This window comes from Labrus bergylta, chromosome 13, assembly GCF_963930695.1.
Source record: "Labrus bergylta chromosome 13, fLabBer1.1, whole genome shotgun sequence".
NCBI classification, from domain to species: Eukaryota; Metazoa; Chordata; class Actinopteri; order Labriformes; family Labridae; genus Labrus; species Labrus bergylta.
This window is the reverse complement of record NC_089207.1, coordinates 27693097-27708725: the sequence shown is the minus strand read 5'-3', so window position 1 is coordinate 27708725 and position 15629 is coordinate 27693097. Positions and strand designations below refer to the sequence as shown.

At 40.1% G+C, this 15629-nt stretch overlaps 2 protein-coding genes across 11 annotated transcripts in view; both read right to left on the bottom strand.

The window, feature by feature from the left end:
* Window positions 1-388: 388 nt before the first annotated feature.
* On the bottom strand, window positions 389-2690 carry sp5a (Sp5 transcription factor a). Its single transcript, XM_020651474.2, has 2 exons — window positions 2322-2690; window positions 389-1935 (listed from the first exon to the last, which is right to left on the bottom strand). Exons 1-2 carry the CDS (start codon window positions 2370-2372, stop codon window positions 856-858), a joined length of 1131 nt encoding a protein of 376 aa, XP_020507130.1. The 5' UTR covers window positions 2373-2690; the 3' UTR covers window positions 389-855.
* Window positions 2691-6526: 3836 nt separating this feature from the next.
* Window positions 6527-15629, bottom strand: part of myo3b (myosin IIIB) — a 68969-nt gene continuing 59866 nt past the window's right edge. For all 10 annotated transcript variants that reach the window (XM_065962449.1, XM_065962452.1, XM_065962456.1 and 7 more), the window contains 4 exons: window positions 13504-13604; window positions 13080-13126; window positions 12578-12731; window positions 6527-6655 (listed from right to left, as the gene is read on the bottom strand). In XM_065962449.1, coding sequence (XP_065818521.1) covers window positions 12599-12731; window positions 13080-13126; window positions 13504-13604 — 281 coding nt within the window. In that variant the 3' untranslated portion in view covers window positions 6527-6655; window positions 12578-12598. The remainder of the gene's footprint in view (window positions 6656-12577; window positions 12732-13079; window positions 13127-13503; window positions 13605-15629) is intronic.

The following is a 15629-nucleotide window of genomic DNA, read 5'->3' as shown; positions in this document are numbered from 1 at the left end:
TTGTCATGGCAATTCAGGACATTCAGACATTTCTTCACTTCTTAAATTTAACAACGACTGCAGTAGAGAAGACCGCCAAAAAAAAGAACCAAAATAAATTTGATCATTTTTGTTCGAGCCAAAATAAAATCAATGGTTCAATTTGAGGTGAATTACTCATTTTTGAATTTCACCAACAGATGGAAACTAAAATGTAGTTTCCCCCTCCTCAATGTCACTTGACAAAACAGTGTGGATTAAATGAACTGTATTTAACTCTAAAACTTTGACAACAATTTACATGACAGGATGCGTGTCATCTTTATACTTAAAAGTAATATTTGTGACCTCAGACCTGATTGTCTCAACAATCAAACAACTGAATGATATCAAATGATTTTTCTCTGACTTGAGGAAAATGTTATAATCTTTATTCTCACACAGTATTTGGGTCATATCAACAATAGCAGATCTTTTCAAGAGCATGCTTTAAAACACCCCATATGGAGCAAAAAACGGACACTTTCATTCAACAAAAGCTATTAAATAGAATTTACAGGGGAGCGAAATCTTCCACCGAAGACAATGACCAAAACACAAGTTGAAAACTTGTCTCCTTGATATGATATAGACAGTGAATTCAAACTTATGAGCTATAACTTCTCCATGGTCCCAAATGAACTTATGAAACGTTTTATACCTATATATACACAAATGTGCTACACAGACCAGCAATGTGAGAAACTATTGTCAGGGTGTGAAATAAACCAACAAACTGAACAGTAAAGGAAGAAATCGCAGCTCACTGTGCACTAATGTAGGACTGACTGTATTGCACTAATGTGATATCTACTGTTAAAACGACAACAAGGTGTGTTACAACATATTCCTCGTGTCCTCCCTTTTCACGTGGTCGAGTGTCTTGTCGTGGCACTTGCTTTTTTTGTTCTGGTGAGTTTTCACATGTTTTGCCAAGTGGTCACTCCTCATGAACCTCTTGCAGCAGTCTGGGCATACAAAGCGCTTCTCCCCAGTGTGAGTCCTCAGGTGTCTCTGCAGCTCGTCCGACCTGGTGAAGCTCTTCCCACAGAAGAGCCAGTTGCACACAAACGGCCGCTCCCCAGAGTGCCACCTCAGGTGCGCTTTGAGGTGAGAAGTTTTCCCATAAACTTTCCCGCAGCCCGGTATGTGACAAATGTGCTGCTTCTTCTTGCCAGGCTCGTCGCTGGACGTGGAGGACTGGCAGTTCGGACACCTGCACCTCCTGCACCGTCGCGCAGTGGCGAGGGGGGACTTTGTGTGCAGCAGAGCCGCGATCTGCGTTTGGTATTGCGCAAAGTCCGTATGTCCCAGAACCAAGCCCCTCTGCAGCTGGAAGCGATGATGACCAAGGGACGTGGAGTGGGTGACATGGTTCCCCTGCTGAAGGCTCCACCACGGGATATCCTCTCCAGGGTTTGGGGACAACTGTCTCTGCTGCTGGTGGTGCACAAGGCCGGAGTGTCCTGTGACAAAAGTTGGCATCGCGGGAGGGATGGGAGTTGGCGCTGCGTAACTGACAGCGGGGACGTAGGTGGGAGGGCAGGTGGACTGCAGAGACTGCATGGAGCAAGGTAACATCTTCACGGGGGAGAAGTCATAGGGGTACGAGGGGTCCGCCGGAGGGGTGAGGGGTAGTTCGTGGTGCGAGCTGAACGAGCTCTGGATGTGCGCAGACAGCTGGGGCTTTGAGGATAGTCCGAAAGTAGAGTTGCTGGCCAAGCTGCTCTGATGGTTTCCGTCGTTAGTCCACGGGTGAAATAAGCGCGATGGGGAGCCCAGGGTCGGGTCGTAAGGAACCTGGAGGAAATCTGTGGGGTTGGATCCGTGGTGATGCCCGATCCGGTTACAAGTGGCAGCCAGGAGAGCCAGCGGAGAGTGCTTACAGTTCTCTGGAGAAGAGTTCGGAGTGCGATCCTGGATAACCGAAACATACATTTTAGAGTTAGAATCTTTATTTAACCAACTTCATGAAGTGAGAAAACACACGTAAACAATAATAATAAAACAATGGTTTGTCTAAATAGTTTGAATTGAATCTGCTCGAAATCGACCCTGTAGCGTGAGTGGAGATGTGGTGACATAAAGTTGGCATTATGTTGCAGAAGAAGTCATTAACAACGCGAATAATTAGTGTTAGTAATTAAATTATATGACACTGGACCATCAAAGTAGCGCCACTTTCTTTTCTTTTTTTTTTTTTATCTTTCAGACTCGTATCCCAGACTTTGTAAATAGCCTCGGATGAGTGACTTTACAAGTTATTAAAGTCGTATAAAGTAAACAGAAACTTGCGCACAAACCTGGAGAAAAGCCTGGAGTGTTTCATTCCGCAGTACAGCCACTGCTGCCATGGTAAACGTCCTCCTCCCTCTCGATGAAATACAAAAATAACAACGCTAATTCAGATAAATGTGAACATTCGCAGTAAAAATATCGCGTCGAGCAGCTCTTCCTTCACTCCTCGGTGCCTCCTCTCTCTGAGATCTCCTTGCTCTATCTGAAGAGTGAGGGATCACTTCTTAGAATTTGATAAGGACTTTGGTGGGCCGCCAGCCAGTCAGAAATAAGATTTATTACTTTGAAGTTTGCCGCTGCCCAATCATCAAAGAATAGCGGCTCTTTGAGAGGGGAAAGCAAATCCTTTGAATCCACAAAGCTCCTATGGTGTGTTTGTTGGTCTGGATAAAGGAGCTGATTATTAGGGGGGATGGGAAGGGAGGAGATAAAGGCGGGACAATTAATGAAGTAATCACTATGTGGGAAATGTATATACACAAATAATTGGATTTTCTTGATCAAAGACCCCCATGCCGCCTGGAGACCCCGGTATTGGATGCTGTAGTCATCTGATCCTCTTTTTGTAATTAAGGATTTGTAGCAGAACCCTATGTGACAATGTGACATTGTTATCTCTGGAGATCTCCAACAGACTGTTTGATGGAGGAAAGAGACCAAAATCAAGTGACTCAACACAAGTTCTCATCTCTGCACAATCTGCGTCTGTTTTACATTTCTAATTCGAATTAAAATGTCTTTGTTGTCCCTTTGAACTACAACACAGCATTAAACACTTAATTATGCCCTCTCTGAATTATTTAAATAACTATTTCTTCTTCACTCATTTGTTTTATCCGAACCTTACTCCCCATTTTCTCCCCTCTTTGTTGAGCATCAGAAACTGTAAGCTTCTAGAGCCTGAGGGTAAATTCCCAATAGCTAATTCAAATTAAAGACATGTTACTTAACATGACACAAAAGGGAAACCTCTGTTTAGGTGACAGAAGCAGCACATGCAAATGGTGATGTCTCAATTAAGATTTTTTTATAAACTTGTCAATACATCTAGGGGGATGAAGTTACCATTAGAATAAATCACAGGCACTCAGGCACTAAAGCAACCTAATGAAACGGAAGTAAGTGGACTCTAAAACAAAGGCTAAACTGGCGTAAAATATCATTAATAGTCCTTTTTGGTTTCAGAAGATGAAAACAAAAGTATGGACTTTTTTTTTTTTTTTTTTTTTACAAGATAATATCCAAAGTTTTGCAGCAGGGCTGCTGAAATGGAAGTTGCAGTTTTCAATATCAACCCTCTGATCTTTATCTGGCTTCCCTGCAGAAACAATCACTGTCCTCTCAACTAGTTTGGAGCGGCAGATTTTGAATTAGATCTGTTCCTTTGAAGGGATTAATGTTCCCAGTCCTCTCCCACGGCTTTACACACAGTCATGAGGGAAAGGGGGAGTCCTGCTGGGCTGAACTGGAGCCATGTTAAACTACAAAACTGGCTACAGGAGTGGTGTAGTCACACTGTAGACTGAGGGGGGAAAAGAGTGCAGATTAACCTTGTTTACATCAAGTTATGGTAGCAGTGGGAGATGAAATGTATTCCTTTTAAATGTGTGCAGTAAACAGCATGGTTGCTGCTTTGAATCATGAGCATTGTTGTGTTTAATCTGTTGTTTAGAGAAGAGAGTGTTTGTGTAGCTCTGTAATAAGTTACACCTACACGCTTCTGTTGGAAAATCATCTTAGAGAAGTCACATGTCTGCAACCTCTGAAGGCGTGGGTGGAAGTTTGTTTTGAAACAAGGTACGTTAGGGCCCTCTTTATAAACAAGTCACAATTCATTTACATGTTAACTAATCACTAATACTTAGAAAGTTCCAAGTTCCAAAGTTGTTAAAAAAATGCCAAGGAAAGGCTGTACCCTCCTTTAAAATAACAAGGCAACATGTAATGTCTATTTAAACATCAGTAAGGTTCAGAACAAGTCATGATTTTCATATTTTATTTTCATTAAAAAATATTAAAAACATGATTTATGACAACACTTCATACTTGATGTGCTTTAAAACATGACAGACTAACTTTTAGTCTGTTAAGTTTATTATTCTCACATTTATCACCATCAGAAATGATCAATTCCCAAAGGAATTTTGTCACAACCTGGCAACAGAAAACAAGTTCTTATCAAAGAAGAGTGTTCAGAAATGGATTCATTTAAACAGCTGAAACTGATAATTACTGCTTTGAGATTGCACGTCATTAGTGTACATTATTTAATTTCTGAACTTTGGTTTCGAAGGATCTTGACAAAAAAAGGATCTGAAAGCAGGTAAAAAGAGAATAATAAAGCGTACCAATGGTTTATAGATCAGTGGCAACAAGTTTTGGGTTGCCAGGATGTGAAATATTCCTTTAACTGGTGTTTATCCTTTCTATTTGAGTAATTATTCAGTTACAAATGGAAGTGAAATATTCATACACACTCCGGGGTTTCTCTCTCTCACTACTGAACATTCAACTGTGCAGCATGTTGATCAGTCTTTAATAAAAGGCTTTTACTACTCAAACAGAATAAACAGCTAAATATAAAGGCAACACGATAGTTTCTTAATAACTAAGTCATAAGACATCAGTGAAGGATTTACTTAACATGTATAAAGCTTGTTACCACTCATAGATTGTCTATAAATGATGCCTTCTTAAAAAAAGAATAGGGGCCTCTGAAAAGGTGAAAACGTTGTAAAATGACTGATTGCTGTAAAATCAGTTAACTAGGTGTAACAAACTCCATCACCTGCCATCTCGGTAAACATTTGATTACTATATTCTCCAAAAGTTTGTATTTGTGCAGAGAAAAATCTGTCAGCTAGTTTTTTTTCTTCCAGGTTTAAATGTCAGATAAATGTCAAATGTTGTAATCTGCTCACTGTCAAAGCAGACGACTGTTAAAGTGAGAATCCACCTCAAATTCAGAATTCTTTTTTTTCTGATCGGGAACAGCAGCAGCCATGTGTGGATATTGAAAACAGTAGACATTAATTCTGATTTAGGGTGGATTTTCTCATAAACCAGCTTTACATGGAGGCTGTCATGCTATGCAAGGGAAAATTTTCAGCCATATATGACAACCGCATGAATTTTGTGAACCATCAGCGTTACAAAATTATTGATATCTTCCTTTGAGATACTCGGTTCAGCCCCAAAAGCAACTTCTTACATTTTAATGCATCTCAATGGGACTCAAGCTGAGGGATGGATTTGGCTGAGCAGGACTTTGATATAGTTTGTAAGAAATTCATGACTGTGGGCTCGACACAATGTCCAATCCCTGAGGTAATTTACTTGCTCCAAACCTCTACCGTCTTTTGGCCGTACCTCACAGGGTCACTTCAGCACTGGTTTTGGCTAAAAGATTTTTTTTTTTCCTGCGGCATTTGATGGGAAAATTAACTGGGAGGAACCCCCACTGCAACCGTTTTCTACCTGTACACTCAAAGGTTTGAACATGGAATCAGACTGTACCATCCGTGTATTACATACAGGACTTTAAAGCTTTAAGCAGCAGAGGGTCGATCAGAAATACTGTAACCAGGTGCAGGCACGTATGAAGCTGCATTTAGCAGAACATCTAAGAAAGTAGATTCACTCCTGAGTTATAGGAAATAAAAAAATCACACAATTTGTGACTGTAAAAGGCAGGAAATTAAAGCTGAAGGTTTTTTTTTAGTTTCCTTATATAAAAGTCAGGGCAAAACCACACGTTAGATTATTGCCATTCTTTGTTTTGGGCTCATATTTCTATTTAGATCAGACAAAAATGAACTTTCCTGACTTTAAACGGAAGAAAACATTTTGTAGAAACTCAACAGGTGACTGTCATTTCTGAGGTTACCTGAGACAAAAATGCTTCATTCAAAGCTTATTCATTTCATATTGTGCAATACTTTGTGTGCAAGTAAAGCCAGTCTGAAACAATAAAGAATATTTATTGTTGCCTGTAGAGCACATGAACAAAAGACAGATCTTTATAATCATGTTTAGAAATTGAAAAAAATAGAAAATTTTGGAACAAATCCAAACAGACTCACTTTTATGAAGCCGTGATGCTGTTGTTGTGGGTAAATGATATTCTTCTAATTATTTCATAGTTTTTTAAAGACATGAAAAAGAATAAGAAGTGAAAGAATGAGAAAAATTATACACCAAGAGTCAAAAATCACTTGTTAAAACAGATTTATTTGAGTCATATAAAACGGCAGTTCACTAGCAATAAATAAAAATGTACAATAGATGTAGATGTGAGTTCCTTTTGGTTCTGGTCCGGTTCAAAGTTGGAGAAGGCAATCTGCATTGGAGAGAGAAGGGCTCTGATCACATTCATACAGCAGTAAAATACTCTTCACAATCATTGGTCACTTATCAGATCAGTAAAGTTGGATGATTTACAATGTTTTGTATTGACCACAAATGGAACTGAGGCGCTGGAGCTGATTGTGATGTTCACATTTTGATCTCTCTGACAGTGAGGCCTGCACATTTGACAGAGTCACAACATGAACCCCTTTTTAACTTTCAATGCTCTCTGGACAGTACGCGAGAAAACAGGTTCCACATCTGTCTCATACGAGAGATATCAGCGCGTCGGGGATGAGGGTGAGAGGGGAGGAGGGGATGAGGGTGCAAGTGTGAGAGTGAGAGTGTGAGTGTGTGGGAGAGAGAGAGAGGGGAGGGGGGGAGAAGGAAAGACGCTCAAGGCTACTGGGTACTTGAGCCGCTATAATGGTGTCTCGTATGAGAAAACATCTGTGAATTTCCTCAGTGATCTACAACAAAGTATAACTCAGAGCAGTCACTCAGCAGACCTTTGAAGTTGCTGTCTGACAGAAAGCTGCCATTGTTCGCAGCCCCCAACACACAGAAACTCTAACTTTGGTCTCACTAATTTTCCCTGCAATGTGATACAACCCCCCCCCCCCCCCCCCCCCCCCCCCCTCTCTGTTCTGAGCCTATGAAGCTGGGGGTCTCTGCATATTCAAGAGCAAAGAGCAAAGCCTTGGCAATGTGCAGGGTTGGCCTGGGGGTCAGGTAGGGCGGGACAGGTCACTTTACCTTCCCTCAGCCCACCCTGACTGCAATAATCCAGCCCCAAAAAGTCAAACAAATCTCTCCTTCTACGATGATGTACAAGTAGTGCTCTCCCAGGACAAATTACATCAGAAAGACCCCATCTCCAATTCTCAAACATACAGAAATGCTATGAGTACAACTATCTCTAAACGCTCAGATTGTCTAAGCTTATATGGACAGGTGCTTTAAGATTTTAATTTCAATAACATTCAACTTTATTGACTACTTTCCAGGTGTTATTTCTCCAGAGCACTTAAGCAAGCGCTGCTTCATGCTTCTTATAACTTTTGGTACAAAATGATGTAATTTGGGGAAATTTGAACTACTGGCACACACAAACAGTCCAACTGTTCAAAACAAGGTGTTGGCTCTTAGCTCAAAACACAGCAACCGGAGGAAATGGAAAGTAATTCAATGATTGCAAAATGCTCCCTTTAATTTCAAGGTTTGTAATATTTTTAATATATAAAAAAATATCCAATAGTGTACTGAGATCTTAGGTTGATATATATTTCAAGTTCGTAAATATTTGTAAAATATGCTCAGTAGAGAAAATCAATAACTGATAAAAGTAGGATTCATTGTATGGAGACATTTATCTTAAACTTCTGAATGCAATAAGTGCCATATCAATTTAATCCAAACAGAAATACTATAGGCTATCACACACCTATATGATATCCTATCATACAGTATTTGATTGAGAAGACACTGTTCGTAGAGTTATTTAAAAAAAATAAATGAAAAATGTATTCCATCAAAAAGAAGGGGAATCAAGGAGTGTGGAGACACTAAGGGACAATAAAATACTGAAATGATCCACCAGACATTATTTTACTCTGACTTAAAACAAAAGGTTTTCCGGTCTAACACCAGGTGAAACGTCACAGTTCCTCCTGGCAGTGGCAAAAAGACAAGCTTTCCATAACACATCCCAAACTGAAACAAGGCCGTGGTAATGCTCACACTGTTACCCGTCCAGCGTTTATTCAACGGCAGCTGGTCCCTCCATCTGGGCAAAGCAGCACCCGGGCAAAAACAATACAGGTTACACCTTTGGCCATGCCAAGACTGCTGGTGCCCCGCTCCGTCTACAAACTGAGAGAGGCTAATCACAATTTCACGCTCTGATTTGTCCAAATCCCATTCCAGCACCGGAGGCATCGAGAAAACTTTAAAGTTAATAAATGTTGTATAGGATAACAGCTTTCCCATACTGTCACTATTGTTCCATGTAAAGGCCTTTCTACCTTTTTCCTCCACATCTCTGTTTTGCAAATGAAGAGGAAGCTGTAGTTCTGACCTAAATCTTTTTGGCCAGTAGCTGGGAACAAACTCTTATCTCCTCATGCATGCATTTTACATTCATGCAAATGTTAACAACAAAACAGTGCATATAGAGCGCCCTCAACAAACTGCAGGTGTGAGGAAGCTGAAACAAAAGCCACTGTAACCCTAATGGCATCCCTTGTCATTAAGAGACCTTTGATGTGTGTACTCAACAGACTCTTTTATCTCCTCCTTCCTCTGTGCCTCTTACTCTCTCTCTCTGTCCCTCGCCCGCTCCACCAGTTTCTTTATTAACGCCGTCTTTAGGGAATGTCCTTTAACTCAGAGCCCTCAACACACTTCTGACATCTGGGTGATGCTCATGTATGTCGCTCTTTCTTTGGCACCAATCGTTAGCCAGCAAAGTGAATCACAATGCTAATTTTGTAGCTCCTCTAGATTTGGGTTTGTCCCGTCACTTGAGGCTGGTGGGAACAAAAACTGTTAGAAAACAAGTCTTGGAATTAATTATTTCCCTCTTAAGCTGTAGTGTGCAATCAAACATCGTGGTACATTCCCACCGTGTTGGAAAACTGACACAACTGTGATTCTTGAAGCACGTAAACTGCATTAAAACAGAATTTGAAAAGGCTTCACATTAAATACAGGTATTCAAACCTTCCCTTTGAACTCGGAGGATATAGAAACAGGACAATGTCGGCCTAATCGTGCTCGCTCTTTGAAGTGAGACATCACTATTAGGTGAAAAGGTAAGTATGTTGCTTTGGAAAATAAAAGCTTTTCATCATTTGTTATAAGGCTGCAGCTCGGGTGATTTTCATGAGGCTGGTTTTTAAAACTTTTTGATAATAGTGTTTGGGTGCTGCCTTCAATGAAAGTGCTGTGCATGAGGCAAATAGCTAAAATGGCAAGAATAACACCAGCATTAACAGTTAGCCACATTAAAGCAGTCCTCATGCTGCACCAGATGTTGTCAGAGTTAATGAGGAAAAACAAGAGGGAGCTGGGTTTATGAAGACATATCAAAGAAAACACAGGTGTCAGGCCTCCAACACAGACCTGACACTCGGGTCTGTCCCCGAGCATCCAGCCCTCCGACCTGTGAGACGACCAGGAGTTCAACAAACACAAGAAGCTCGAGTTCATTCATGACGACAGGATTTCATAACATTTGCCTTTTGCAACACATAATCAGCTAACCAAGGCAATTATGTACACACCTCCGCTCACCTCCTCTCATATGCTAACGCAGGCAATCAGCCAGGGACTTAATTTGGCAGAGAGAAAAACAGGGAAGAAACACCCACTCTGGAACCATTTGTCACCACAGTCCAACGTTGTTATTCAAACTAGCGAGCCTATTTGAAATTCCTCTCCGTGGTTAAAAACAGGGCCAAAATAATCAAGGGAGCATGATCACACTTAATTGATTCAGTGTACTTTTAAGATGCACTACAGGGTGCTGGGGTGACCTATTTCAGACGGCTCTTCAGAGGAGCCAACTATCCCAGCAAGGGAGTAATGCACAACCAGGATTTTAATTATTGCAGGCTCTGTGGCTACGACCGGAGGTGAAATGCTTCTGAACTAACTGTGACACCACATTATAATACTGCCACCGGTCTGCTCTATTACTCTTTTTTTTCTGCAGAGTTCAATATGACAATAGATTGAAAAAACAGGACTTTACTAGAGTTGCAGCCTAATCATGCAAGCTGATTCCAGCATGGTAACAACTGATTCCTACTTTGCTTTTAAGAAAAAACAGCCCCAGATAATCAGGATCAAATAAACGTTGATGTATTTACATGAACATGTTTTTTTTTTACCTACGCACAATTTTCTAAATGTATTGTTTTCACATGTAACTGAAAAAATGCTTTTCTTGTAGATGTTTGTTCATGTTCACTTGGTGAAACATAAAATACTGTTTACACATCCATGCACTGGATAATAAAGTTACAACGACTAGGACTGTTTTGTGTATTCATTTCTGTACTTGTAGTATTTGTTTCTCGCGTACACTTGTAGGTTCACTTAAATTTCAACAATTTTATGGACCTTTTCTTGTAATGGGGTTTTGTAATTGTTAGAATGCAACTTGAAGAGGCTAGGATCGTCCTGTATCCCTTCATGGGAGTATTAATACAACTTGTATTAACCATGCTACCACAACAAGCCTTGTGGCTTTTCAGCACTACAAACAGGATCTGTAAGGCTGGAAAATGACAGAGTAAAAACCACAGAGCTGTCAGGAGACAAAAGCGGTGCACTTGAGACCAGATCTCGAATGTCTCTTACGCTTTCTTTTAATTACATCAAACTTAAAGGAAGGCATCGAAACACATGTCTTATATTACAGATGATTAAAATAGTCAAATTAACTCATAAAGCCAGTGATGTTGAGATGAGCAGTCAAGTCTGGCCCTCAGTCTGACCCCCACAGTCTTAAACTGTGCGATTTGATGAGCTCTATGGGCCTCTTTAAACCCACCAGGATCTCTGTGAACCTGAACCTAAGTGAAGCCAGTCTCGCTATCGAGGCAGAGCTCTAATGTTTTCCCCGCTGAGTATAAGGAGGATGAGTTCCTCAGTCATACCACCCTACTCTTCCTATTAAGATCAAAATCTCCTCTCGGGCCCTCGGGTGTCAACAAAGGGAGATGCAGTAAATGATATGCAAATTGAAAAAAAAAGAAAAAAAAGAAGAAGCTCTACAAATCAACTCGCCAGCCCTGCATTTCCGACACTTCACATCTTAAAAGAAAATTCCTGTATTTAGGGTGAAATTCAAAGTGAGGATATGTGTGGTGATTCCAGCTCTCAGACAGCACAAAGCCCCTCTAACTACAGGCGGCTCGCTCAGGGAGAACTCGCACCGAGAGTTTGGGCTTTCAGAAGGATTTGTCTCTGGATCCTTCCTAGACAATGAGACATAATGTTGAAAAGTAGGGAGATGTTTCTGAACACATGAGAAGCCTGTGAGACGAGGGGCCTCTAAGAAATGGTGGAGCAATGTGGAAACTATAAAAGAGGAGTCGGCAGGGAGAAAATATTCAATCATCATTTTAATTGAAGCAGCTAAATGTTATCATTGTCATTAATAAGACTCAAACACCAAACAACTGCTGCTTTAAGCTTCTTAAGATTAAATGGTTTCTTTGATTTCTTGAGTTCATAGCACTGTGAATTGATTTAGGTGGAATTTGGGACAATTGTGTTGTCTTGTTTTTTGTTATTATTATTAATAAAATAAATTCATGGAGAGAACAATCAATCAATCAAATAATGAGTTAAAAACATAGATTATAAGAATAACTGTTACATATTTCATCTGACACCTCAAAATCCAAACTAGCAATGGGTGCTCAGCCTTTTGTGTGTTATTGTGATTTCTCAAAATATTTGGCTCAATGAAACCTCCTCCATCACCACAGCATGTCATGGGTTCTTTGTGGTATTGTCATTTTATTTATTAATGCAACATCTGTAAAAAAAATTCTCCGCAGTTTGTAAGCTGAATATTAATGTGTTAATTGTGCAGGAATTACATCCCTGCAAAATTACAACATTGTTTTTGTTTGTGATATATTCAGAGGCCGTGTTGGATAGGTGTAGGATGAGACATCTTAAACATGATATAATCATATATTATATACAGTATGCTTATATAGAAAGGTTGTAATAATGTCAGATGTGAAAGTCGCTCCTCTTGATACTTTTAAGGGCTCAGGCTATCTCCTTACAGGTCGCTTATTCTGCACTGCTGCAGCTCCCTCCACACAGCACATCCAACACTAGAGCATGTTCTTTGGAGTGTCTGTCTGCATGTCTGCTGCGTCTGTCTTACCGCTTGACATGGTTGTAAGGCTCAGCTCTGACTGACGAGAGGCCCACTAGAATGGGTGGGAGGGGTGGCGGCGGCGTAGTCTTCCTCGGGGAGAGAGTCCACAGTCGACAGTAATTTATAGTACTCATCTTCTCCATCCAGCACTTTGATTTGACTGGGATGGGAGAGAAGACGAGAGAGAAGTAAACTGGAATGCAGAGACTTTTAGGATAAAAAACAATATTTGCACATACAGCAGTGAGGCGTTTTCTTAAGCATTTCTATCTGAAGCCTGATGTCATGTATAGTACAAATAGACCTTGAACAATTAAAATTAGCATGCTGACAAAGCCTTTATATGTAACCCCCCTCTCTAATGACGCAGAGCAAGTGCTCATAAAAAGCCTGTTATTTTCAGCCCTCCATTTACATTGTAAGAAAACAACTCCATTTCTGGATTCTCCTATTCCACAAAGGGCCTGCTCTGTTTAGAGCAGCTGTAAGTAGGAAAGCAGTTATTTACCCAAGTTTTCTCGGCTTCCTCTTGCTCCCCTGGTAATCCAGAGTTCTCTGAGGAGAGGGCCAAGAGCACACAGTCAAAAGATGAGCAGAGAGTCATTAATTTTTAATTCAAAGTGATTTTGTGTTGAATGCGAGCAGATGCTGATAATATCAGAAGTCACAGCATAATTTTTTCTGATCAAAGGGCTCAAGTGAGTCTGATGAAGCATGCATCTTGCTCAGCTTTGATAAACCACATCAATTATTCACCGTGAAGGCAGACATCCTGACATGAAAGCAACAGATAAAGAGCATAAGCACATGTTCAAGACAAGAGGCAGAGAAGCGTGGGGGTGGGGCTCCAGGGTCTGGCACAGGTAGGTTTAATTGTATTATCATGTGTAACCAAAGTCAGACAAAGGCCTTTATCGGCACTTTGAACTCACATTTAGCTGGTTGTAGTAGAGGCTGTCTTCAGGGCTGTTGAGCAGCTTGGGCTGCTGGCCCCGCCGGCGATGAGTTCTCTGCTGCAGCTTCATCACTGGACCTGAAACAGAGGAAAAGCAGGGCAGTGATCCAAGCGAGCAAAACAACAGTCACCAACATGATACTGTCGGCGATGACAGTGGCAGTAAACACTCTCTGCACTCGACTTCTTCTAAAATCCACACCCTCGTGTGACAAAGTGGCAGAAACACTTTAAATTTACTTTGGTTTAGGATTAAAATTATGTAACTCCATCAATCAGCTGACTCAATAACAGTTTGCCATTACATAAATTATGCACATATGAAGCAAATCTGAAATCTTTCTCTCCTCACAGGTGCACAACAGACTTCAGCTCAGTTTTCTAAATAGTTACAAAGATGTGAGGTTCAATATATTTCAGTCTACTTAAGAATTTACTTGCCTGTTTCACCAAAACTCTCATAGATCTGAACTCTTTTTAAAAACTTCAGAAGAAGCTCTTATTTTACACATAAAGAATCAAGTACCAGTACAAATAAACCAGGATAGCTGCGACAACATCCACCAATTATAAATGTTGTTCTGTTAGTTTCAGACCAAAAAGACCTCCTCATTTCAAAAGCACCTCCACCTCCTGAGATAAAAGTAAGTTGCTACGAATTACTGACATTCCCTAAAAAAAAGGAATGTAAAAATAGTTGATTTTCCTATTCATCATGTTTTAGCTGAGATAATCCAAACAGAGCATTGTTTATTAATTACTTATAAACTGCCAATAAACAAGATCGAGTTCAAATGGTATTGTTTCTAATGTATTGCAACTGAAATGAGCAGAGGAAGCTCTAAACTGATGTCAAATGGAGTTAGCTGCTAGTCACAGAAGTGTTATTGTTTTCATTGTTACATAAATGCTCATAACAATTTTAGAAAAGATCAACTCCACTATATTATATCATATTATATATCAACATACAGCCAGCTCCAAGTTCACTAAGCTTAAAGCATAAAGACAGAAACAGGAGAGAAACAGCTAGCCTGCCTCTGGCCAAAGATAAACATTAAAGGCTTTATACGTGATTTTTTGATCCAGCAGATGTCGCCCTTGAGCACCAGCATGAAACCAAAACAACTTGCGCTGCATTGTTGTGTTAGCATGCTAATGCTAGCGATCTTTACTATGCTCGTATCTTCACACTGCATGTAAATTTACCTGAAATGAGCGTGATCTAGAAACACAGTTAAGCAGTGAGTACAGTATGTTATTCTTCTTTTCTCTAGTCCCTCAATTAAACAACTTTTATACACGAGGGGAGGAGTCAGCCGGCCGGCCTGGCGATGTAAACAAACTGAAGATAGAACTCTGAAAACTCTGAAAACATCACAGACAGTGGGACTCGGGTGTTACACCCATTGTAGACAGTCACGACTCACAGAGTTATATTCAGAGGAGATACTTGATTTATATTACATTTAAGTGTGAAAAATCATATATAAAGCCTTTAAAGTTAAAGCTTAGGGACAAATAAGCATATTATATCTTGGTTAAAAACCCCCAAATATATTGTAGTTGTTATTTTAGTAATAGTGATATTTTGAGATGTAATGGATTGTAGCGATTTCTTGACTCTTTAAAGTAAAAGATAGTGATTAGCCATCCTTGAAGAACTACATTTCCACCAGACGCACATGAACAGGGGTCAAATGAAAAATCAAACACAGAGTCAACACTTTCCACATCGCCCTCCATCTCCTCCATCTTTCTATTGTGACATAAATGTGAGCGTTGACTAATCTGTTAAACATAATAAGAACACATTCATGTTTCCACATTTCGTTTCCACATTGAATTCTGAAAGTTATTTCTCTGCTGCCGCTCCTCCAGCAGATGACAGAATCTGTGGCAGACAGCAAAGATGTTTACCCTGATTTTTCCAAAACAGAATTAATTATTTATTGCACTTGATAAAAAATGAAAAGTTATTGATGACTTAATAAAGATAATGAGATGTGTGAACTGTTACCTGAATATTCAAGCATAAGACAATATGAAGGCTTTTTATGTTCTTGTACTAGAGCACACACAGGGTTTCAAAATTTATAGGAC

Excerpts from the sequence above, each read along its gene's own strand:
- sp5a (XM_020651474.2), bottom strand. The coding sequence starts at position 2,372 with ATGGCAGCAGTGGCTGTACTGCGGAATGAAACACTCCAGGCTTTTCTC. Across the intron at positions 1,936-2,321 it reads CACTCCAGGCTTTTCTCCAG|GATCGCACTCCGAACTCTTC; the intron begins GTTTGTGCGCAA and ends TCGGTTATCCAG.